We start from the raw sequence: 25401 nt of genomic DNA, 5'->3' as shown, positions 1-25401 counted from the left end.
GGGCGATCTGGAGCCAATCGGGATAACTTCGATGGAATGCTTAGAGATGTTAGGCATGTCCGAGATGACATCGGACGGAGCCGAGAGTTCGGGTGGTACGATGGGATTCAAGTGAGAATTCACCGCAGAACTCGATTGCACGGGAGCCGATTGCACAGAAGCCGATTGCGCAGCCGTCGCAAAGGTGGAAGTGCTGGAAGCCGACGGGTCGCGGCGCTCACGCAGGGGCGCGATGGCGAAGCCGGAAGCTGACGGGTCCTGGTGTTTCGAATCCTGGTGCTTCTTAGGCGCCGAGGTGGTCGGACTGGAGGTTCCCGGACTCGAACGGTGCGACTTAGACAGATTCGAGTCCCCGTGATGGGCCTTCTTAGGCGTCTTATGCCCCTCAGAGTGTTTCGAAGCCTTTTTATCGGACTTATGCTTCCTGGGTGCGACAGGAAGGGCCGAAGCAGCCGAATCTCCCGCTCTGGGTGGGGGAGGCGGCGGAGCTGAGGTGGACATTGCGCGAAGAGAGGACTCCATGAGGGAACTACGAAGACGGGCTGCTCTGTTTTTCCTTGCCTGCTTACCGAAGCAAGCGCAGTGAGGGCAGGTGTCGACTCTGTGAGATTCCCCCAAGCAGAAAAGGCAGAGCGCGTGGCCGTCAGAAGACGGGAATTTAGCAGCACACTGCCTACACCTTTTAAAGGAGATTTTCCCTTCCATCCGTTCCGGACTGGGGGAGAGGTGGAAGGGAGAGGCGGGGGGGGGGGGAAGGTAGAAAGAAGCAAAAGCGCAGAAGCGGTTCTCTTTTTTTTTATTTTAAGGACGAAAGAAAGCAAGCGAGGAAGTATAAAGTATGAGAAATAGGAGAATACGATACCAAGAGACGAGTTAAAGGAGGAACGCAACGAAGGTAGGTGTTGTCCGGGCGGCGGAAGGGAAGAAACTGAGTGGAATGGGCACTCTCCCCCCGCTCCAGGCATGCGCAGTCGCTGCCTGCTCCCCAGGGCGGGAGGAAAGCGCGCCAAAAGACGTTATAGACGAGCTGTTGGAGCTCCGAGGTATGGATCCGTTGCCTGCGGCAAGACCCATGTGTGGGACTGCACAGAGACCACGAAGAAGATCTATTGGGTCTCCTTTGTCCACATGTTTGTTCACCCCCTCAAAGAAATGCAACAGGTTAGTGAGGCAAGATCTTCCCTTACAGAACCCATGCTGAGTCTTTCTCAATAACTTGTGTTCATCAATGTGCCTACTCATTCTGTCCTTGATAATGGTTTCTACCAACTTTCCCGGTATCAAAGTCAGACTGACTGGCCTGTAATTTCCTGGATCTCCTCTGGAACCTTTTTTAAAGATGGGGGTGACATTTGCTACCTTCCAGTCCTCAGGAACGGAGGCAGATTTCAATGAAAGATTACATATTTTTGTCAGAAGATCCACAAGTTCAACTTTGAGTTCTTTCAGAACTCTTGGATGTATGCCATCCGGACTTGGTGACTTATTAGTTTTTAATTCATCTATCAGTTGTAGGACCTCCTCTCTTGTCACCTCAATCTGACTCAGGTCTTTCAACACCCCTTCCAAAATTAGTGGTTCTGGAGCAGGCAAACACTTCTCATCTTCCACAGTGAAGACGGAGGCAAAAAATGCATTCAGCTTCTCAGCCATTTCCCTATCCTTCTTCAGTAATCTTTTTACCCCTTGGTCATCCAAGGGCCCCACTGCCTCCCTGGCTGGTTTCCTGCTTCTAATATATTTGAAGAAATTTTTATTGTTGTTCTTTATGTTTTTTGCAATATGCTCCTCATGGTTCCTTTTTGCCTGCCTGATCACAGTCTTGCATTTGATTTGCCAAAGCCTGTGTTCCCTTTTATTAATCTCACTTGGACTAGCTTTCCACCACTTAAATGAGTCCTTCTTACCTTTTACAGCTTCCATTACTTTGTTGTTAACCATGCAGGCCTTTTCTTATACCTGTTTGTACCTTTCCTAACTTGTGGTATATATTTTATCTGAGCTTCTTGGATTGTAGTTCCCCAAGGGTTTTGACTGTATTTACCTTTCCTTTCCGTTTCCTCTTCACATGCCTCCTCATCTCAGAGAATTTATTCCAGGGCATTTGATTTGTTTGAGATGCCTGTGATTAGAGATGTAACATTTCTGGAAATTTTGAAGCGCAGAAAAACCCCTGAAAATTTTCAGAAAAATTGAAAAAAAATTGCTACATTAGCACCTCTTTTTTTCCAGATTGAGAGTCATTCAGTTTCAGTTTCAGTTTGCTTTATTACGGTCCATGACCAAATACACAGCACAATGAAGGCCAACAACAACCACATAAAAATTGTAAAAATCAAGATGGACCTAAATAGGTGAAAAGTAAGATATTTAAAAAGTAAATGTTAAAATAAAATATAAGACATTAGTATGAATAATACAGTAGTGGTCAAACATCCTCTAGCTAAGTAAATATAGTACGTATAATAAAAAATTTAAAAATTATACAGCTCCAGAAGAAATATTAACTAGAATACACTGGTTAAAATTACAATCTGTTACCTCGACATTAGCTTGTAAGAACCATAAAATGCAATTTGATTGCATGGGAACAAAATTTGGCAACTTTATGCATGGTCTCTGAATTTATATCAGGAGTCATTCTGTTACTTCAGGAACATAAAATATGACTATGGACAATTTTATTTGGCATGAAATTATCACAACTAGCATATTAAAAAATATAGTGTATCCAAAAAATTATTACAAATAGAATTTACTTTTTAAATAATATTTATTAGTAATTGTAACAAATGGAGCAACAATCTCCTGAACTGGTTACCAGTTTATGTGGAAAAGACAAAAAAACCCCACAAAACGATTTTTAAAAACCCAGAATTAACAATTATTCATATTTCCTCTCCACAGTATTAAATAAAAATAAAAAAACTCATTCTCATAGAAAAAAATTGAAGAAGGGGGAAGTTTTGGATGCCAAGGTTGTTGTACCTTTTTCAAATGATACCATTGGAGTTAGATAAGCAAAAAATGATTAACTGGAACACTAAAATAAGGGAATGGATATTTGGAAGTAGGAAACTTAGAATCCCAAAAAAATTAGCATACAACCATCAATCGGAACTTGGATGGGGAGTTCCAGATATAATTAATTACTATGAAGCATTTCAGCTTAAGGCATTATTAGAGATAGAGAAGGAAGGGGATCAGAAATGGATAAGGTTTGAGAATGAAGCTAATAATGGGGTAAGAAAACATGGCATCTTTACGAACATGGGGGTGAAGGAACTTAATTTAAATGCGGGACCAAGGAAAAATGGGTTAAATGTTTGGAAGAAATGGCAGCCAAAATGGCTGAATCGGGTATCTAGATGGACGCCATTAGAAACATTGATGGAGGGAGATAAGGAGCATAGGTGGAGCAAACTACTTACGATTAAAGGATTTAGAAGAGTAGAAGACTTGTTAATATTAGACAAGTTAAAACCATAAAAAAAAAGAAGGGGGAAGTGTATAGAAGGGAGTGTAGGGCTAAGTTTCAATTGATGGGCTTATCCTCAGTGCACAGAAATTAGAACAATCTGATATCATACATATTTTTTTAGAAATGATTTGGAAAATATTTGAACACCTTACCTTAAAATATTTTATTCATCGTATTAAAATAAAACATTCCATAATCATTTTTTTCCTTTCCTTTCCTTTTTTTCAATTTTTCCAATTTTTTGGAAAAAAAAACAAAAAAGGCTTTAGGAAAAAACCGAAAAAACCTCAGTTTTTTCCCCTAATTTTTCCGGTTTTTTTCCAGGCCTTCACATCTCTACCTATGATATTAGAAACCACGTGCACTGTTAATAATGTGTCACTTCTCAGCTTTCCAACTAAGATCAAGTTAGTATCTGTTCTTAACAGTTCAGTAGGGTGGCATGCTCCCCATTGGCTGTGGAATGGGCTACACGTGATCCTTTTTATACACTGCCCTGCCAGATGGGGCCTCACTATGCAACAAGTTTTCTTTAGAAGTCATCTGTTCTTATCAGTTTAATAACTAAAAACATATTCGCTGTTTCTTATGGAAATACTTCTAACTTGAAGTACACTTGGTGCTTTGGACAGTATCAGTAGTTAGACTTTTTCTGTACTGAAGTAGAATTTAGCAACTGGTCAGGATGAAAAGATGCGAACTGTACTATGCCTGAATCCAAGTTTATACATCAATCCCCCCCCCATAAGAAACTGCAACTTACGTTAGGCAGGATCCTCAAAACATGAGAACAGCATCTGGTATAGCACAAAGAACATCTGGGAGCAAAAACTGGGTCTCAGGAGCTTGTCACGCTTCCTGTATGCTGGCAGTAGTTCCTTCAAAAGCATGTGGGTGATCAGCTGGTGTTTTGAGATTTTCCCCACTCTCCTGCTGTTCTGTTGTTTCAGTGCAAGGGTGCACCACCTTTGAGGATTCTGCCAGTTGGGAATGCCAGCACTCCACTTGTATGTTTGAATCAATCCAGTTATTCATCTGAAAAAAATGTCATCTGGGGAGGTTGCGGAACAAAGATCATCTCCTTGTCTAGTGACTTATCTAGTCACAAACTCATCGAGACAACAACAAGCCAACTGTAAGTTGTTCATTTAATAGACGAATATGTTTTTTTCTTTCTTTCTTGTGACTGGCTTTTTCTAAAAAAAAAATTTCATGGCTTTGGACATTTATGTGATATAATATAATCATGAGTGTCTATATCTCCTGATTTTTTTTTCTTCTCAGGTTATGCCACAAAGCTTACAGTGGCGCCAATATTATTTCAATCGCAGTAGACAAATCAATCTACTTGGCAAAGAAGAATAGCTATTATGTGGAAATTTGGGATAAGAAGACAGAGAAGCTTTGTGAACTAATAGACTGTGTACATTTTCTAAAGTGAGTTTTTGATGGCTGTCACTGGGGGAGGGGGTGATGTTGGTGGCCTAGCTATTTCTACAGAGGTGGCCAGACTTGGTTAACATAAGAGCCATGTAGAATAAATGTCAGATGTTTGAGAGCACAAGACATGAACATCAGATGTTTGAGAGCCGCAGGACAGGAAGGAGGGAGGGAGAGGTAGAAAGAAAGCAATTTTAACTTGAAATGCATTCTCCAGAACACCGGCTGGCTTGTCTTTGAGAAGTGATTTAAAGAGACAAATGCCTTCTCCAAGCCAGCTGATGGGGTGGTGGGGACTTTGAGAGCCACACAATATATGCAAAAGAGCCCCGTATTTCTAAAATGAAGAGCAAAAGAGCAGCAGTATTTCTAAAATGAAATGCTAGTGCTGAGGGAACAAAGCAATCCTTGTGAGTTTTGGTAGGTATTTTTGGGTTATGCCAGCAAAACAATGAAATAAAGTCAGCAGCACCTAAAAATTTCATGAGTATATTTTAAAAACTGAGTCTATTTTTAAAAATGTTTTAAAAACTGAGTCTATAGAATTACAACGAACATCTGACTTTCAAGTTGTTAAAAAAGTGAGATATTTGGGAATATATCTCACTAACAGATGCAGTACAATATTTGAGGATAACTATTCCAAATTATTAAAAGATATAGAGCAAGATATGGCCAAATGGCAAAATCTTCAATTGTCCTTCATGGGTAGAATTGCAGCCCTGAAAATATCTATCCTTCCTAAAATAATGTTTCTATTCCAAACTATCCCAATACAGTTAAATAAGACTTTCTTCCATTCATTGAATAAATCAACTAGTGATTTTGTGTGGCAAGGAAGGAAAGCAAGAATAAAGTGTAAACTTATGCAAGACTCCAGAGACAGAGCAGGGACTAGCAACTGGGAACTTTATTATAAAGCCAATATACTTGTTTGGTTGAAAGAGTGGGCCAAATTAGATAATATTGATGATTGAGGGCCGTGATCTAAGAATTGGTTGGCATGCATTTATATGGTATGGAATAGATGGTCATAAATACTTTAAGAATCATCTAATTAGAAAGTCTTTAATCAATATGTGGGAAAAGGTAAGAAGACCTTTATATAGTAAGACTCCGAACTGGGTGGCCCCATTAGAAACATTCACGCAGCCTCATCTGTCAATACATGAGACACCGTTAACTTATGAAGCTGTGTTGGAGAAAGATGGGACTATGAGAACAAGTACCCAATTAGTAGATCAGAATATTATTTTAGATTGGTGGAGAATGGCCCAACTAAAGTCGAGATATAACAAGGATAAAGAAGAGGGTTTTTATTTGAAAGAAACTGTGTTTGACAAGCTCTTTCTAAAGACTGAAGCAAAACAGATTAGTAAACTATATAATTTCCTCCTCCAATTAGAAATGCAGGACGAGGTAGTTAAAGGTGTAATATTAAATGGGTCAGAAATATAGGCCGTGCAATCCACCTGAATCAGTGGTCCCAGATCTGACAAAGAAATATAAAGATCACTGTCTATATCTTTTAAAGAAAATATTTATAAAATGATATACAGGTGGTATATGACTCCAGCAAAGCTAGCAAAGATGTTTCCAGGTTTATCTAACAATTGTTGGAAGTTTGAGGACAACTTGGACAATTTCTATAGATAAGTTTGAGGACAATTTCTCCAGTAGAACACGGCACTTGAGCCCGAAAGATTCTACAAACCCTAATGATGATGCCAGCGGTGAAAACCTGAAATCTTTGATAATTTGGGAACGTTTTTCCATGTACGGTGGTTGTGTAAAATGGTAAAGGAGTTTTGGACGAAAGTTCATGAAACACTCCAAAAAATGTTAAAAACTGTTATTCCTTTCAAGCCAGAGCTATTTCTATTAAGCTTACTGCCAGACAAAATGGGGAAAGTTGAGAAGCACTTAATAGTCCATGTCAACACGGCTGCGAGGATTTTGTTAGCGCAGTATTGGTGTAGAAATGAAATGCCAACAATGGATGAGTTAATTGTAAAAATACTAGATACTGCTGAAATGGATAAACTTTATAATTTGTCAAGAACCAGACCTAAGAAGTATGTTGATGAAAATTGGAGTTTATTTTATGAGTGGTTAACAAAGGTATGAATTGTTAAAAGTTGAGAGAGATAAATGAGCGTCGCTGAAACAGGAGATAACGTATGTATGCTAATTGAGAAGTAGCAACTTATTTTTGATGTCGAGATTTAGTTGTATTTAAGAAGGTGAGGTTGTATGTGAACATGTTAATAGTGAGCGTTGCTGTATCCCCTATCTCCATTTTTGTTGTATTTGTCTGTATCTGTTATTGTGTGTCACTTGTCATTCAATAATAAAAATATATATACCAGCAAAAAAAAAAAAAGATTTCATGAGTCCAGCATGCACTAGTAGAATCTTTGCTGTTTTTTCTCCTCTGCGCTCTCTCTCTCTTGCTCTCTCCCCACCCCCTCTTCCCACCCCCCCATTCCTTGACTGGTTCATAAGGGGACTCAGCCTTCATTAAGAAATTCATATATATTTATGAATAGTTTATCTGTTTAAAAAATTATCAGTTTAGCTTAAAGAGATACCAGGAAACTAGTCACACAAAACACCCTAATTCAGAATCAAGAGTTTTGGTTCTTTAAGGTTTATCTGCATGCTTGAAAGAACTTGTGTAGAGTTCCCAACCTCCTGCTGATGGCAGGGGTTCCCCTGATCTTTCGGCCTCCAGCCCTCCGGCACAGGACTGGCTGGTGGGGGAGTCCTGCCCCCAAAGTGCTGTGATGGTGCCCAACGTGTCTGGTGCAGTGACGTCACCCAGAAGTGACGTAATCACGACAGGCACACCACGCAAGGATACTCTAGTGTTTTAATATAAAACACTATGGTACTGTAGAGTTTAATACCAAAATGCTAGAGCATTCCTACACAACGTGCCCGGTACACTTACATCACTTCCAGGTGACATCATTGTGCCCTGTGTACTTTGCATGCACAAGGGAGATCCCACCCATCAGCAACCAGGTAGGACCTAGGAACTCTAGTTAGATGCAAAAAGGAACTGTTTTTAAAATACAAAATGCCTTTGTGTTTTGGTTTAGGCAAGAGGTGCCAAAGCTGAATAAAGAATCCAAACAAAGCCTTGCCTATCTAGGAAGAGTGAAGAGTATCTGTTTGCAGAGAAATACAGCCCTGTGGATTGGCACAGGGGGAGGGCATATCCTGCTGCTTGACCTCTCCACACGCCTCCCCATAAGAATCATAAGCAACTTCTGCGATTCTGTGAGACTCATGATGACAGCTCAGCTAGGTAAGTGCAGGAGCTGCTGACAAAACCCTCACGTTGCCTGAGAATGGGGCAGGAGCGTAGTGGAATCTTAAGCAGAGTAACATCTTCTGAATCCATTGACTTCAGGGAAGTCGAACCCTGCAAAGGACTGCAGTGTTACTTACTCTTGTTTGTTTGTAATCTCAGAATAGTTTTAAACCCTCAACAACCCAAAGGAAGGTTATGCATGCTTGTATTTTTCATGTTCATTTTGTATATGTATACACCGTTTAAAGATGCAGTGCATTTAATTTTAACCTTTTGAAATGAGAGAGAGAGAGAGAGAAAGAAAGAAAGAAAGAAAGAAAGAAAGAAAGAAAGAAAGAAAGAAAGAAAGAAAGAAAGAAAGAAAGAAAGAAAGAAAGAAAGAAAGAAAGAAAGAAACTGATCGTAGTCTCTCGTTTGGGGCTGGGGTGAACACAGACTCACTACTATAATTTTTGAATGGTCTGGAAGGTGAGGAGTGTAGCATTGTTTATAACACATACTTCATCTCTGTGGCTTCTGTGTAGCCCCGTATGGGACTATGCATGCTCAGCTCAGTTTCTGAAGCTTTCTAGCCCTTTCCATAGTGCTCGGAAGGCTCCCCCACCCTTCTGTCACACACCAGAATTTCCTGCACATGACAGAGGTGGGGAGAGGCACTCCCTTTGCCACTGTGGAGGTAGGATCATTCTTCCTCACTTTCCTAGTTTGTGTACTTTGGTGTTCCTGCTTTGTTGGGAGGGGGGAAGGGGTTTGTTGGAAAATGTTACTTTTAAAAAAAATTATCAGAGTGGCACCAACACTGCCCATTCCAATGGCCATGAGTTGTTTCTAAGGTGGTTGAGAGAGTCCCACAATGTCAGGGCCTGTGCAGTTTGTTGCCCATTCACAACTAAAGCCCAAGAAGAGGAGGCTTCCCATTTAAAGACCTTTTAACGAGAAAAGACTCTTGAGGCACTGGACATAAAACCTACAAAGAGGGTCTCTGATCAAGAAAAAACAGCCCATACTCCTTCTGTGGGTACTCCTTCTGTGGGGTCTGCGCTGTCCATATCAGCTTCAGAACCAGCTCCAGTGTCAGCTCTGACACCTGCTCTGGTTCCAAGCAGTTTCTTGGAGCCAGCATCTAGAAGAGTGAAGAGCAAGTCAAAGCATATGAGAAAGGACTCAACCACTCAGCGCATGTCACTGTTGAAGGTTGGCTCCATCCATTCTGTGGTGAGTCTCCACCTCTGAGGACTGCAAAGATTCCCCCATCCAGCTCCATCCTGCCCTGAGTTGCTTCCACCTCCTGAGGCAAAGAAGTTGACCTTGACTGAAGAGACTCTTCCATTGATTCGATTTTCCTGGGGCCCTCACCAAATACCATGGTTCTCATAGTGACAGAGCGGACACTGATGTCTTGGTCACAGAATACTGTGTGGGACCATCAAGGTAGTTTTTACCCACCAACAGCTCCGACACTAGCTGTTGACACCAAACCCCAGCCTGGGACATTAACATTGTGTTCTTCCAGTTACCTCTAGTTATGGAACCACACACTTCCAGCTTGGAAGATGAAATTGCGCCATCTGAACTCAGATCAGATGCACCATTGGAACTCTGGATGAAGCCATAGAAGACTCAACTGCAGTTTCACCTGCAAAAGTCTGCCATCTCTATATAGAGCAATTGATGAGGATGGCAAAATCCTTGAAGCTAAATGTTCTATTCAAATCTGCTTTTAAAGGTTTTGTATTCCTCCAGTTTGAGTCCAGTTGCATTTCCAGTGCTGCAGAGTTTGCTAGAAATTGCCAAGGGCAGCTGGGCAGTCAGTTTCTGTGTCACCTTCTGAAGGGAAACTAGAAAATATGTATAGGGTGCATGATGAGGACTGTGAATTTTTATTTACTCACCCTTTAACCAACTCATTAGTGATGGAAGTTATGCCATCCAAACACGGCTTGGGTTCACACAGCTCACCAGTTTGGTGTAGTAGTTAAGAGCAGTGGACTCTACACACTATATATGTATCACCAGAACTTCCAGTTCTACTGTGGATTTCCTCAGCTGGTTGACCACTTCCACTCGAGTGGTCTCTCAAGGAGTCCTTTCTACATCCCGTCTTCCTCCAGTGGGGGTTCCCTTGCATTGATCTGTTCACCTCCCATTTCAGTACAAAGTATACCTGTTTTTGTTCCCTGGCAGGATCTGACCTGGACTCCATTGGGAATACCTTCCAAATTTTGTGGTGGTTTGTGGTGGGTCTATTTTACACATTTGCTCCTATTTCTCTTCTAGAAGACTTCTCTTCTCCATGGTGGCAAAGGGAGGTATGAGGGAGGAGTGCTCTCCCTGCCTATATCTTGTGCTGGTTTGGTCAGGTCCTAAGCAGAGTAATCACCAAGCTGAAGGCAGAGTACACCAGGAATATTTTAATAGTTCCTTTCAAGCAGAATTGGGTACAGCTGTTTGAAATCTGTCAAAAGGCATGTTCATTCCATTTTGAAATGAGGACTGTCTGATCCATATCCATCTGCTCTGCCATCGCAGTGTCCAGTCACTGCATCTCACAATGTGGTTGGTGAAGCTACAATAACATGGACTGACAGGGTGGCAGAGGTGCTCATCTCCTTGCTGAGATTATTGACCAGGACATCCTATGCTGATATGGTAGATTTGTAAAGTGAGCATCCACACAGGAAGACTGGCCAGTCTCACCTGTTACAAGACATATTGAATATTTACTGTTATTGAAAGCTGTGGGTCTAGCTGTAGGCTCTATTAGGTTCATTTGGGAGCCATCTCAGCATTCCATGATCATGTTGCTGGTTTTACAGTTTGTTCAGCCTAGCTGTCTAAAAAGTTTTTAAAGGGTTTCCTCAACTTCTACTCCCCAGTCTTCCCTCCACAGTCTTTCTTCCAGCTCCTTGGTGGAGTCTTTCCATTGTTTTATCTGCTTTGATGTATAAACCCTTTGAGCCAATGGCTACCTGTGACTTATCTTCTTTATCCTATAAGACTGTTTTCCAGTTCATCAGTTCATCTGTGTGCAGGGTAGGAAGTTAAGGGTGCTGCACTGTCCCTCCCCCCGCCTCCCCCCAGTTTACCAAGTTTCATAGGGACAAGGTCATCCTTCGCCTGAGTCCGGACTTTTTTGTAAAGCGGTGACCAGTTTTCATCTGTTTCATCTGTTCCTCCCTGTACTTTTTTCCCCTCTACCACCTGTCTGGCAGAACTCACACTAATAGGGATGGGCGTGAACCAATTCATCATGAATTTTGCCCTGCTCATGGTTTGTGAGCCGAAATTCAAGACAGATCTACCAGCATAAACTTCCACAAACTTTTAAAGCAGATCGTGGTGGTTTGTAAATAGAGGAGAAGCAGGGGTTTAAAGGGAATCCCAAGTCCCTTTAAACCCCTGCTTTCTGTTCACAGCAAAGGCCACAAAAACAGCTGACTGGTAGGGAGCAGTGTGCTCCCCACTGCTCAGCTCTTTGGGGCTGTCTTATGCAGTCTCTTTAAATTTTAAAGGGGCTGCACACGATAGCACCAAACAGCTGAGTGGTGGGGAACAGGCTGCTCCTCACTGCTCAGCTGTTTTTTTGGGCTTTCTGCAAACCCCATTTAAAGGAACTGCAGATCCTTTCAACGGGATTTGTGGGGTCATTAACCAGTTCAGTTTGTGAGTAAACTGTTCAGTTTGGTTTGTGGTTCAACCATGAACTAACACAAACCACATTTTTCCAGTTCATGCCCATCCCTATACACTACACACTCTGGATGTGAGGAAGACTTTACTGTTTTATTTGCAGTGGACTAAATACTTCTGTAAGAGGGACCATTTATCTATATGTTTCTCAGGCCTCAAAAAGGGAATCACCATACGCACCCAGACTCTCTCCTGCTATGGTGTTTCTGTGATTAGGATTGCTTAGTCTCTTTTGAAAGCAGATTGTCCTTTTAAAGTCAGGGCACATTCAGCTAGAGCTCAGTCTTCCTCGGTTGTGTTTCTGGGTAGAGCAGCCTTAGAAAACATCTGCAAGGGGACAACATGATCCTTGCCCTTCATCAAACACTGTTTCATCAATATGGACTCCAGAAGCAATATGGCTGTGGAAAAAGCAATGTTACAAGCATTCTTCTGCTGTGTAGCCCATGCCCACCTTGGTAGCCTCCTATTGTGGGACTGCACAGAAGTCACATAGATGAAAACAAGGTTGTGTTTACCTGTAATTGTTATTCACTGAGTGGTCTTTTGTGTAAGTCCACATCCCTCCCTACTCTCCCTGCTGTGGGCTCCTCTGCTAGAAGACTTCTCTTCTCCATGGTGGCAAAGGGAGGTATGAGGGAGTGCTCATGGTGGCAAAGGGAGGTATGAGGGAGTGCTCTCCCTGCCTATGTCTTGTGCTGGTTTGGTCAGGAAACACCAGTATGCACCAGAGGGGAGGGGGGCACTGAGTGCCTTGGAAAGCATTAGAAAGCTTTAGAAACTTAATCTTTGCAGCTCCCCTGCAGATGTGCAGTCCCCTGTGTTTTATTATACTGCGTAAGGACATTTTTGTGAGCCAGAACCCACTTTGTGCATCTGACAAAGGCTGCTTCTACACAGAGCTGTTGCTCTGTGCATGTCTCCCCCCCCCCCCCGCCCAACCCAGTGGATTGAATTCTGGCTCCCATGTAACATTGTTGTACTTCCACCAGCCTTCCAGGATTTACTCAGCTGTGTTGCAGTTTCCCCCAAATCTGCTTTGATACAATCTTTCCTGGGAGAGCGGGTCTGAGATAAATGTGGAAGGGACAATACATATTTTCTCACTTCTGGCATCTAGCATCGTTTCCGCTCCTGCCCACCACTTCCTTCCCTGGTGAACCTTTTGTTTGGTTACACTATAAAAGTATAGTGACTACTGATAATTTTCTTTTAAAAGGTAAAAAGGGGGAGAAGAGGAAAGCAGTGAGCGAGTCTTGCAGAAGCAGTATCACAGCTGTGAGTGCTTTTGCATTTGCAGCAGCACAGAGCAGAGTGGAGAATTGTCACAGTGCAGAAGCAATCAAAGTGGAATCTGGCTCATGAAAGTGTATGCCACAATAAGTTGGTTGTCCTGAAGGTGCCACAAAAACTCATTATTTTGGCTGCTCCAGACAAATAGAGCTGTTTTTCTGGATGCCTAATACGTTGAACTACACCCATTATTTGTTTTGTCTCTCTGACAACTCTGGCCTATTTTTCTTTTAAAAATTTTAAATTGGATACATTACTAATTCTTAAAGCTTCACTTTGTCCAAATATTCAAAAAAAAATCATGGTTTTAAATGAGAAGCGTTTGTACTTCACATGTCCTGAAGTTTAACAGCTTGTCCTTTGATCAGTTCATCTGTCCCCTCATTTTTGCTTTTATCAGTTTTACTCAGTAGATTTTTTTTCAAATGGAATTTGTGTGTCCTTAAAAACAGACAAAGTCCAAGGTCTTATAAATCATTCTTCTGTGACAGAAAATAAATTAGAAGACACTAAGGAACTCATCAGGAGGAAAATATTCTGGCACTGCACTGAGTTTGCTTTAATATTTGCTTTGATGAAAATCGATATATTCGATTGGCTGAGAATGTGGTGTTAGCGGGAGGCCACCCACCTGCTGCTGTTTTTTAGGAGTATGTTTTAAAGGCCTTTTCCAGTAATCTAACCCCCTGATGAAGTTTGTTTCAGATCATGTTAATGAAACACTATGAAACAGAACAAGTTAAGTGTTTGCTTGGGATCAGATTAGATGGGAGCTTTATGAGGCTAGCATCAGAGTTTTTTGCCTGGGACAACCGGCATGAATTTTCCATGAACTTTCAAGTGGTTCGTGGCGGTTTGTGAATGGATACATTTCCAGATTGCTTCTGCTCAATCAAAATGTTTTCCTCAAACCTCAAAGCAACAGGAGGGACAGAATTCTCCAACCCTGGAAACACCAGTAGGGCCCCTCCAAAGTTTAACAGAGTTCCCATCCTGCTCTGGGATCAGAATGCTATAAATACCCTCAGGTCAGCTCCACACCCTCTCTTCTGTTGGTGTTAGCAGTTAGAACGAGAGGCAGGAACTTGTTAAAAGTAGAGCTCATTCACTTATTCCTGATTGTGAACACCTCTGCCCAAGTAGGGTTTGGGTTTTAAGTGGACTCGGGGCTCTGAGCCACCCCATCTCTCTGTTCACACTGAACAGAGGAGTTTAGCTACTTGTGCTATGGCTGAAGCTCCACGTTTAAACCCTCCCATTCCTCCTGATTGTGAATACCTGTATGCTGTGAGAGTGAACATGGGTGAAAAGGGTGCTCATCATGAGGGGAACAAGTCCTTGACCCCCTTCGTACCACAGGTCTTTGTCCCTGGACCTCATACCCATCCTGCCAGCCCACTGGAGGGCATCACCAGAGGTCTCAGAGCTTCCTTTGCCTGATCTGTTCCTGGGACTCTCTACAGAGGCAAAAGAGCTGTTAGCACTGCCCAGAGACCAGCAGGTGCTAACACTCATTGGAGAAGATGACTGTGACAGCAGTAATTCAGAGGACAGGGGAAGCATCCTCCCACATACCAACCCCCTGTTGCTGTTCCTGCCTCCACCCTCCGTGGCCCCTCCCAGTCCAGTGTCAGAAAGCAGTTGTGGCTCCCACCTGCAATCGTAGGGCCCTGTTTCCAGCCCACAGTTTGGAAACATTTCTGCCCCCTCCCCATTGATCCCTGTCTAGAGGAGTGTAAACCCCCCCCATGCTTGTCCTCCATAGGCACCTCAAAGGGTGCACCCAATTATATTGCTGCAGGAGGAAAGAGTGGCAGCCAGCAGGAGGAAGAATTCCCTCTCAGAGCAGAGGAGGAGCAAAAGGCCGCTCCAAGAAAGGCTCCTCTCACTCAGGGTGCTTTGGGTGGGACATCAAGGCAGGCCACCCTCTGAGAGGTCATTCCCCCAGGGACACAGACTTTGCCATCCAAAAGGGCTACATGGAGGGCCAAAGAAGCAGTAACTCACCTCATCAGTGAGATGAGTGCTGTGGATGACCAACCCTTCTCCCTCATGGAGGAGATAGGCTTTTGCTGACTGCTGCAGCGTTCTGTCCCCTCACAGAGGACCATGAGCCAACAAGTCTTGCTTGCCGTGCACCACTCCACAGTGGCAATGGTCAAAGCTCAGCTCTGCACTTCCTGGCAGACCTCTGGAGCAGCACAGCTACCTCTGCCTCTCTGCCTGCTGGTGGAAACCAGAGGACCTCTCTGTCTGGACTGTCAGGGGCATGGCAGGACAGTCTTGCCACCAGGCTACAAAGTGGTTCTCTCCATGCACAGAGGACGGAGGCAGACCGCACAGCTGCGAAAATGGCTGTCAAGATACAGAGTAGCCTGAGAAAGTCGGTGGGCATTGGTGACATCGTCTGTGGCTACATGATCATGGACGCTGGCACCAACATGCTGGCTGCAGTGAAGGCTGTGTGCCTTAAGGGCATAGTCTGCCTGGTGCATATGCTTCACCTAATGGGTAAGGATGCTCTGGGACCGGGAAGCACTATCAAGGCCACCTGGGATGCTGCCACCCTTGAGATGCGGTCCTTCCTCAAGAACTTCCATCGGGTCTGCCCATTTGCTGTGCAAGAGGCAGGAGGAGGGGGATGAGCCTGAGCATCTGCTCATCCTGAACTTACCCACCTATTGGAACTCTGCCTATGCCATGATAATGTATTTGGTGGAGCAGAAGAGCACGGTGAAGGATGTCATCTCCTCCATGACTTTCCTTCCTGGGAAAAAGGAGCTCAGCATCAGCAACAACTAGCTGATCCAGTCCCAAATGGTGCATGTCCTCAAGCCCCTCCAGGACACCGCTGATGTTCTGTGCACCTATACGGCCAGCCTGGGGTGAGTCATCCCCCTGATTCATGGGCTGGACCAGGCATTGGCCTCTTCGCTAGAGCTAGGCCCCGAGGGAATAGCCATTTCCCTATGGGTCAGGGCCTTGGCAGAGAGATTACAGGTGACTATCACCATCAGGTTGCATCCTCTCTGCAAGGGAGAGGAGTAAAAGCTGGCCTTTCTCTGTGAACCCTGGATAAAAGGCATCAATGCTCTACAGAATGCAGAGATCATGCAATGGAAATGTGAGCTCTGCACAGAAGTGTGGAGGCTACACTGCAGCAGACATGGCCAGAGCGAAGAGCAGGTGAAAGGGGCTGAGGAGGAGCTGCAATCCAGCACCTCTGCCTCAATGATCCCAACCAGGGAGAACTCTTGATTGTCCGTGATGAACCGGAAGGTCAGCAGTGGTGGGAATGCCAGGTACGCAGTAGCATCAAGGTGAAGAAGTACCTTGCTGAGACTCCTGAGCCTGGAGTACTGGTACATAAGGCTGTCATCCGACCCAACCACTTTTGCATGGCCATGAGTCTCCTTTCCTGCCCTCCCACCAGTGTCCAGAGTGAGCGGGTGTTCTCCCACCTAGGAGACATTCTCAGCCCCCACCACAACCACATGGACCCAGCCATGGTGGACAAGTCGCCCTTCCTCAAGGTCAACCCTCTGCTGGAATACCCCTCTCTGGACCTCACAGAGTAAGATCCAAGCTTCCTGTTGTCACCTTGCATGTCGTCCCGCCCCCCACTCCTCCTCTGGGTGATCTGGCCTGTGGGTTGTGCTGTTGGCAGTTGGAAAGATGGGCCCCTCTGCCAGGTGAGGGTGGGTTGGCCCCAACCTTTTTTCACTGAAATTCCCCCACTGAGAAAACTCCTGGATACCCCCATTGCTTTCACCCTCCAAAGAAAATCTCCCTCACCCAACACCTTCATTAAACATCTTCCTCATAACACAATATCTACCTCATGAGCAAGCCCCTGTTTGACTACCCCTTTCCATTGCATTTGTACAGTTCACAACGGATGATCTTCAATCTGTACAATGTGTTCCACTAATGTTGAATAACCAGAAATTTCACCTAGGTGTGGGCTGTGATCAGAAGATCTACGTGTTTGGGCCTGAGGGGGCCTGGGAGCATTGTGGGCATGCCTTTCTGGGTTCCAGTGCTTGTCAGGGGTCTCTGCCAAGCTGCTGTGGGGTTACTTTGAGGAGCCCCTCCTGGAACTCTGGTGATGTCTGCCTTTCCGTCCTTCAAAACCTGCCTTTGGAGACTTGGAGGTAGCTCTAACAGCTCAACATGGGTTTCCATTTCTTTGCTGCGTAGAAGAATATACCCCGGTTGATAGGTGTGCTCTGAACCAGTGTGCTTCAGCCCGAAGAGGGGGGAGGGCTATGAGAGTTTTGGGCACGCTTCCCTTACTTGTGTTGCATAGCTAATGTGCCAGTCAAGCTGCAGTGGGGTTACTTTGGAGAGCCCTTGTCAAAATTCTGGGGATGTCTTCCTTTCTATCCTTCAGAACCTGCCTTTGGAGACTTCTGGTGGGGGGGGGGGAGAGAGAGCAGGGGTGATGTTTGCCTTGCTTCCAGTGTCTGGCTGGCAGGGGGTCTGCCCAGGTGACATTTCCCTGTGAGATTTTTGTCACTGGCTTCTTTCGGAGCCATTTCATAAACTCCTGTAACTGCAGCCATCTTTTCCAGAGAGAGCACCGGGGAAGCCTTTTGGAGGGAAAGCCTGTGTATTTGGTGTGAGTAGTTTCAGGGAGTCCATACACTTTTGAACCTGCACCTGACATTTTCCCCAAAAGCCCTTTCCTGGAGGCCATAACTCAGACCCCCTAAGTCCAACCTACACATAACTGTATGTCATGTAGAAGAGCTTGACATCTGTGAGGTTGATGTCTCTAGCTTGCAGTGAATCCATTCGGAATTCTCCTGAACCTGTGATTGTCATTTTTTTTCAAAAAGCACTTTCCTTGGGGTAACTCAGACCCCGTGAATCCAATCCTCACCAAACTTGGAGTGCAGGTAGAGGAGAATCAGGCAGAGATCCCCTGCAAGTTTGGTGTCTCTAGCACGATTGGGGTGGGTGGGGGGAGGTGGATTTCTATTGCATCACAAACCTCATGAAATGAAATGATACGTTTGGCATCTAAAAGCTTGTTCGATTTGTGGCTCACAAACCAGGCGTGCCATGAACCAAAATGAACTGTATTTTTCCAGTTCACTCCCATCCCTAATAAAACCTCAGACCAACAGCAGCAGACTGACCAGTCCCTACACAAATGTTTGTGATAAACATGGTGAATTTAGTTATGAGTTTATTAATTTCGCTATCAGCTTTTATTAGCTTCAGAATTGTTATTTTCTAGATACTTTTAACCACAAGCAAATTTTCTGTTTGTTTCCGTTAACCAAAGCGAGGGCTGCCTGAGGCACTGAGGCACAAGTCATTCATTAATGCAACTTTGAATGATGGATAGAAGATATCAAATATCAAAGAGATTCGGCTTCAAGTTAAAACAAATACTGTTGAAACATACAGGGTACCAGTGAGGCAAGCAGCAGCCTCAGAGAGGCAATTTTCATTAGGGATATGAGACAGGGTGAATAATCATTAACTATTGCCACGTCTCCGGTGTTCAGATTAAATCCAGTGCCCTGCACAACTGCTGTAAAGTAAAACTAGAAATGTGGAGAGCTGCATCATAGCTCTCTTGTGTAGCTTGACCCTGACATCCTTTGATTGTTTTGTTTTATGATACAAGAGTGCTCTTACTTGCGCAGAGAGACTTTTCTACTTACCTCTTCCCTATAGCCAGTTTGGTGTAGTGGTTAAGTGTGCGGATTCTTATCTGGGAGAACCGGGTTTGATTCCCCACTCCTCCACTTGCACCTGCTGGAATGGCCTTGGGTCAGCCACAGCTGTGGCAGAGGTTGTCCTTGAAAGGGCAGCTGCTGTGAGAGTCCTCTCCAGCCCCACCCACCTCACAAGGTGTTTGTTGTGGGGGAGGAAGGTAAAGGAGATTGTGAGCCACTCTGAGACTCTTCGGAGTGGAGGGCAGGATATAAATCCAATATCTTCATCTACCTCACAGGGTGTCTGTTGTGGGGGAGGAAGGGAAAGGAGATTGTGAGCCGCTCTGAGACTCTTGAGTGTAGGGCGGGATATAAATCCAATATCTTCATCTACCTCACAGGGTGTCTGTTGTGGGAGGGGAGGTAAAGGAGATTGTGAGCCGCTCTGAGACTCTTCGGAGTGGAGGGCGGGATATAAATCCAATATCTTCTTCTTCTTCTTCTATAGTTACAGTTCCTTGGGTTCACCAAAAGTTGGGGAGCCATCTGCAGAAACATCTGGGGTGGGTTAAGGGGCCACAGCTGGAGGGAGGGGGAATCAGCAATGCCACATTTGCACGTGGATGTGCTTTGCACTTATATAGTACATGGGTTAGATCAGTGCAATATTAATACTGGTATATTGAATTTGTCAAGAATATGCATCAGGTAAGGTTTATTTTTCTTTTAGAAATCAAATGAAAGTTTAAGAATATTGCATTAGTTTTTACTTTATTCTTTCTCCTGTGGCAAAAGGCAGTCTCAAGAATGTTGTTCTGGTTTTGGGTTGCTGCTATACAAGTGGTAAAGACAACAAATTCAACACAGGTAAGCACTAGACACTTTTATATTCAAATTCTCCCCTTCTCTTGTTAGGGTAGCAGCCAGAGGTGGCCTGTCCAGGCCCTCGAGCAACTGGCTGTCATCTGCTTCCTTCTCCCTCTCTTGCTTCCTTCTGCATAACAACTTGCTTTGCAAGGCTTGCTCAATCACACAGAAGCTACAGAGGAAAACCTCTATTTTCTCCATTGGCTGAGGCTCCTCTCTTGGGGAGGAAGGGGGAGAGGCAGAGCTTGTTTTCCCAGGCTTTCCCGATTGCACAGCAGAGCTACTGAGCCAATCCTCTCTTCCTTCTATTTGCTGAGGTGCCACCCCCTCCCCTGGGGAAGGAAGGAAAGAGCCAGAGCTTCCGTTGCCCAGGTCCTGGGATCCCATGGATGAAATTCAAAGAAAGCACCTTTAAGACCAATGAGCACTAACGTTTTAGGCATGTTCTAAGTTAAAAAAAAATATGCAATTGTGTTTATCTATGTCCTTTATAAAATTTATCTCTCTGCTACCTAATCTTAAATAAGTACACACATGGCCTGGCCTGACGTGGCCCCACCCAACAAGAACTCACTTATGTCAGATCTGGCCCTCATAACAATTGAGTTTGACACCCCTGATCTAGTCTTTGCTACCTTCAGCCCCAACAGGTGAATGAACAACACTTCTCATGTTTTTCCCTGTCTTTTTAAGCAAAATGATTACTAGATGCTGCCTGATAGGAGCCCTCCGGGGACCTGATTTGGCCCCCAAGCTGCATGTTGGACACCCTTGGACTAGATATTAACAAAGCGGGGTCCAGTGAATCTCTTAGGAGGGGAATGCTATCCTACCCCCCCAACCACTTGCTGTTTCTGCCTCCCTTCATTCACTAAGATGCTCCCCCTCCTCCTCATCCACCAGCCTGACTCCAGTGGCAGTTTGGGGGATGTAAGATGTGCATCTGACCAGTCTTCGTGCTTCAGTGAGGCTACCTCAGCAGTCGATGGGGAGGAGGAGGCACCTGGGAGAGAGTTGTCTACAAAAACACAGGCAACTACTTTCCGTTCTGAGGGGGGGGGGGGTTCCAAACCTACCCCCCTTTTTAAGGTTTTGGATTTTTTGCAAACTTGGGGGGGGGGGAGTTTCCCCCCAAGTCTGCAGAAAAATCTCTCTCATTGAGACCCCAGTTTATGAATTTAAGTATCTGCAGGTAGGGTCATGTTGAGAATGATATATATTGCTATACAAAACTGTCTTATGCGGAGTCAGATCACTGTTTATCCTAATTTTCATAAATGTCTACCATGATCAACGGCATCTTGCCAGTTTTCAGGGGTGGGGAGAAGTACCTGAAAGAGCTAGGATTTATACCTGGAATCTTGTGCACACGATACATGTGTTTATTGCTTACAATTACACTGTAACGTAGATCAGGTTTGCAGAATCAAATAAAATAGTTATCTGCGGACCAGTTCATGTGTTTTATTATTTAACTGAATTTTTAGGTTGGTTTTCTGCAACTAGCGTAGACCCCAGGAAATATAACAGAATAAGAATCAAGAATGCAAAAGTGGCAAATACAGAAGAACTACGTAAACAACAAATCTAAAATAAGAAACTCAAAATATTAAAGAGCAACCCACAGTAGCTAAGTGCACGCTCAAGCACCAACAGAATCGGCTGTTACATCTGTTTGTTGTAAAAAGTTGGAGTCCAATAGCTCCCCACTGGTGGAATCAACTACCGGAGGAAGTGCGAGCCCTGCGGGACTTTAACCAGTTCCGCAGGGCTTGCAAAACTACCCTCTTTCAACAAGCCTATAGGGAACCCTGAATGTGACCTCTAGCCATCTGGATATGCATCCCACTGAATGTAACACCTTTAATTTATTGTGGTTTTTAAAATTTTTATGTAACTTTTAACTGTATCTTATCGTATGAATTGTATAATAATCATGGTACATACCATGTCCTGTTAGCCGCCCTGAGCCTGCTTCGGCGGGGAGGGCAGGATATAAATAAAATTTATTATTATTATTATTATTATTATTATTATTATTATTATTATTATTATTATTTAAGACCAACAAAGTTTTATTCAGAATGTAAGTCCGTTTTCGCACGCAGCTTACCACGGGGTCACGTTCCTGTTCTCTCCGCAGCGTCTGTCGGATTTCTCATTATCTGCGCCGAAGTTACAGGAAGTGCCGCGGCTTTTGCGTAGCAAACGTAAACCGCTAAAACCCAGTTTACGTTTGCTACGCAAAAGCCGCAGCACTTCCTGTAACTCCGGCGCAGATAATGGGAAATCCGACGGACGCTGCGGAGAGAACAGGAACGTGAGCGCGTGGTAAGCTGTGTGCGAAAACGGTCTAAGCTTTCATATGCATGCACGCTTGGTCAGACGAGGAATGAGGTACAGTGAGCAGAGCTACATACAGCTGGTGGGCAGTGGTTTAGAATGCAAAGTGGTACAAAGTTAAAATCCAATGGCAGAATAGTAAAATTAACAAATTGAGAAACCTTTGGTCTCGGTAACATTAGCGTGGGAAACCAATAAAACAGTAACATGTCAGAATGTGATAATGTGTGTTAATTATTCTACTGCTATTAAGCCTGGGTCAAAATGGATCGGTTTATTGTGTCTGTTACCGTTCTTGCACTCTTGTTTCAAAAATTAATTCACACAATGAAAAGTGTGACTGGCATTTTTCCATTTAATATTTCCAACCATTATCTTTCTGACTTCTTCTGCAGGAATGGAGACATGTGTGTCTGTATGGGACGTTAACCTGCCACATGAAGTACAAAACCTGAGAAAACACATTGAGATAAGACAAGAGTTAGCAGAAAAAATGAGGGGTTTGTCTTTTGATTAAACAGCAAAGTGGAGAGGCATCCATTAATTTTCTGGAGGCCAGTGATTGTGGTGGATGGCCTCTGTGCTAACTCCATTGAAATGTAAAGTGGAAATGCTCGGGAGAATGCACCTATTTTGTATAAAATGGACACTAATGGCAGGGAATTGTAATAATTTCCCAATGTTACTATCTATTGGAAGGGGAGCCAAAGTGTTTATAATGTTGATACCAAATTCCTTTCACTTGGTTACTGTTACGGCACTCCATTTTTGGAGTAACTCCATTGTTCTGTTTTATAGATGTACACTGTTCTGTATTTTATATGTACACACATACACTTACTTGTAACTTTAAAAAACTAGAGCCTAGTGGTTATTTAAATACAAGATGTCATGCAGGTCTGTTTTCTTACTAAAGCTAAAAATTAGCATGTTAAACTCTTTTGGTGTTGGTGCTTGAATTGGGAAAGACAAGTCACTGAAGATTTTACACTATAGTTGGGCAAGGAAACTATAGAGCAGTGGAAATTACTCGTGCAAATGTACAGTGTTGTTAACATTTGCAGAGTTGAGTGCTGGGTTCAGATCCTGCTGTAAACAGAGCTCATATAGATAAATTTGGCATCCGTTTCTGAAGTGACTCTGCTCACCTGTGATTGTATAATCCCACAACAGATTAGCCATTCTGAGGTCTTTTATCACCAGAACATGCAACTATTATATCATCTTTAGGATGCCCTCTCTGCCTTTCACATTGCCACTTTGCTCTGTAAACTTAAGGATTAAAGAAGGGTTTGTTAACAAAAAGGTGTTTAAATCTCTCACACATACTCCAGTGCCATGTGCATTGTAACAATCTGGAGTCATGAGGAGAAATCTGAATCCTGCTCAGTGAGGTATTGCCAAAGAGTCCTTGGATAGTTTACATTTTTAACTCCTCTCTCAATGCTGGAGCTCCTGAAGATTGGCTCATCCATTTTTGTCTGTCTGGCGTCATGACTGCGTGTAGAGTCATCGTTGTGCAGCTCCAATGTAACCTGTTCTTGTTGTTTGTTGCAAACAATAGATTTATATTAGAGTGTATAATTTTAAAACTGTACATTGTTATAAAAATAATTTTTTGTATCTTTCGCACAAGCCAGTTGTTTTGTGAGTTATTTGAAAGGGAGACAAGTTTTAGGCATAGTGATTTTAAGTGCAGAGAAACTTGGATGTTGCAACATTCTTTGTAATGCAGATTACTGAGAGGATATGCGTGAATCACTGAATTATAGTAGCAGCTTGACATTTAAACTTTTCTTACAGAGGTAAGCAATCATAAGCCAGTGGGGCATTATATATTTCTTGCTGTTCATATGTTCTCCTCCTTTTTAACAGCTGTATGATTAAAACAGTGATGGGTTCCATTGAATCCTTCATTTTATGCTGCTCATGAAAGACTCTGAGTTACCAGAGATCACAGTTCTTGAAACTTTGAGACAGAGCCTTTGTCATTCATTCTGTCCCACCACAGCGTTGCTGTTGGCTCTGATCACCTGTGGCTGGTGCAGTCTGACACAACCCTGCTCCACCCCAGCCCTCCAGACTATTTCAGGTATGAGCAAAGCTGAAGTCCCTTCTCCACTCACAGCACTGTCATCCTTTTAATCCGGCACCATGCCTGTGGGAACTGAAAAGAAACAGCCTACGACACATGTCTGACTGTTATACAGAACATGGGGGTGAGAACGTCGGATCCAGCCTGTGCGCTCCATAATGCGTAAAGAGTGTTTTCTGTTTGTTTGAGAAGATTTCTGAAAGGAGACAGCCAAGTATAATAACCACATTTCTCCCTATGGACCATCTCTGAACTTTTTTTATTGTGACTTCCCTGACTCAATGGCATTTTCCTCGATCTTCAACTTCCCCCAAAGTAAGTGAAGTAGGGTTGCCAAGTCCAATTCAAGAAATATCTGGGGACTTTGGGGGTGGAGCCAGGAGACTTTGGGGGTGGAGCCAGGAGACATTGGGGGCGGATCCAGGAACAAGGGTGTGACAAGCATAATTGAACTCCAAGAGAGTTCTGGCCATCACATTTAAAGGGACGGCACACCTTTTAAAAATGTCTTCCTTTCATAGGAAATAATGGATAGGGGCACCTTTTGGGGGGGCTCATAGAATTGGACCCCCTGGTCCAATCGTTTTGAAACTTGGGGAGTACTTTTGGGAGAGGTACTAGATACTATATTGAAAATTTGGTGCCTCTATCTCAAAAAACAGCTCCCCCAGAGCCCCCGAAACCTCCAGAACAATTCCCCATTATACCCTATGAGAATCGATCTCTACATAGGGAATAATGAAGACGTTTCCCTCTCTCCGCCCCCCCCCCCCCCCCCGTTTCTGGCTAGTCGGCTCTGAAGAGGGGATTGGCCTCCCTACTCACCAGTTGCTGCCACCGGAGGTGCAAAGGCACATGGTCCTGGGGCTCCCCCCCCCCCCCCGCCAACCAGCTGATTGGGGCTGGAAGCAGCCTGGGAAAACGGAAGAAAGGCTGCTGCGATCTGGCTGGGTGGGAAGGGAAGGGCAAGGAGAGAAGCTGCTGGGATCGGAGCTGGGTGGGAAGGGCGGCCATTCCACCCCCCCTCCCCTCCCCCCGCTTTCCAGATTTTTGGCAAATGGGGGGAGCAGGCTCCAAATCGGGGGTCCCCCGCCCAGGCAGGAGATTTGGGAAGCCTAAAGTGAAGCAGTCTATAGAAAGGAGCAGTTTTACACTGGCAGTTACAAAATCTATTTCAGTCCTTATGTCCCTTAAGCAACGG

At 44.1% G+C, this 25401-nt stretch overlaps 1 protein-coding gene across 2 annotated transcripts in view; it reads left to right on the top strand.

Moving 5' to 3' along the window:
* Positions 1-23740, top strand: part of LRRK2 (leucine rich repeat kinase 2) — a 180643-nt gene extending 156903 nt beyond the window's left edge. For both annotated transcript variants that reach the window (XM_060244741.1, XM_060244742.1), the window contains 5 exons: positions 4432-4616; positions 4766-4918; positions 8026-8234; positions 19691-19762; positions 22501-23740. In XM_060244741.1, the coding sequence (XP_060100724.1) occupies positions 4432-4616; positions 4766-4918; positions 8026-8234; positions 19691-19762; positions 22501-22622 (741 nt within the window). In that variant the 3' untranslated portion in view covers positions 22623-23740. The remainder of the gene's footprint in view (positions 1-4431; positions 4617-4765; positions 4919-8025; positions 8235-19690; positions 19763-22500) is intronic.
* The last annotated feature ends 1661 nt before the right edge of the window (positions 23741-25401 follow it).

This window comes from Heteronotia binoei, chromosome 8 (genome assembly GCF_032191835.1).
Source record: "Heteronotia binoei isolate CCM8104 ecotype False Entrance Well chromosome 8, APGP_CSIRO_Hbin_v1, whole genome shotgun sequence".
NCBI classification, from domain to species: domain Eukaryota; kingdom Metazoa; phylum Chordata; class Lepidosauria; order Squamata; family Gekkonidae; genus Heteronotia; species Heteronotia binoei.
The sequence above is the reverse complement of the archived record's forward strand: the minus strand, read 5'-3'. Positions and strand labels throughout refer to the sequence as shown.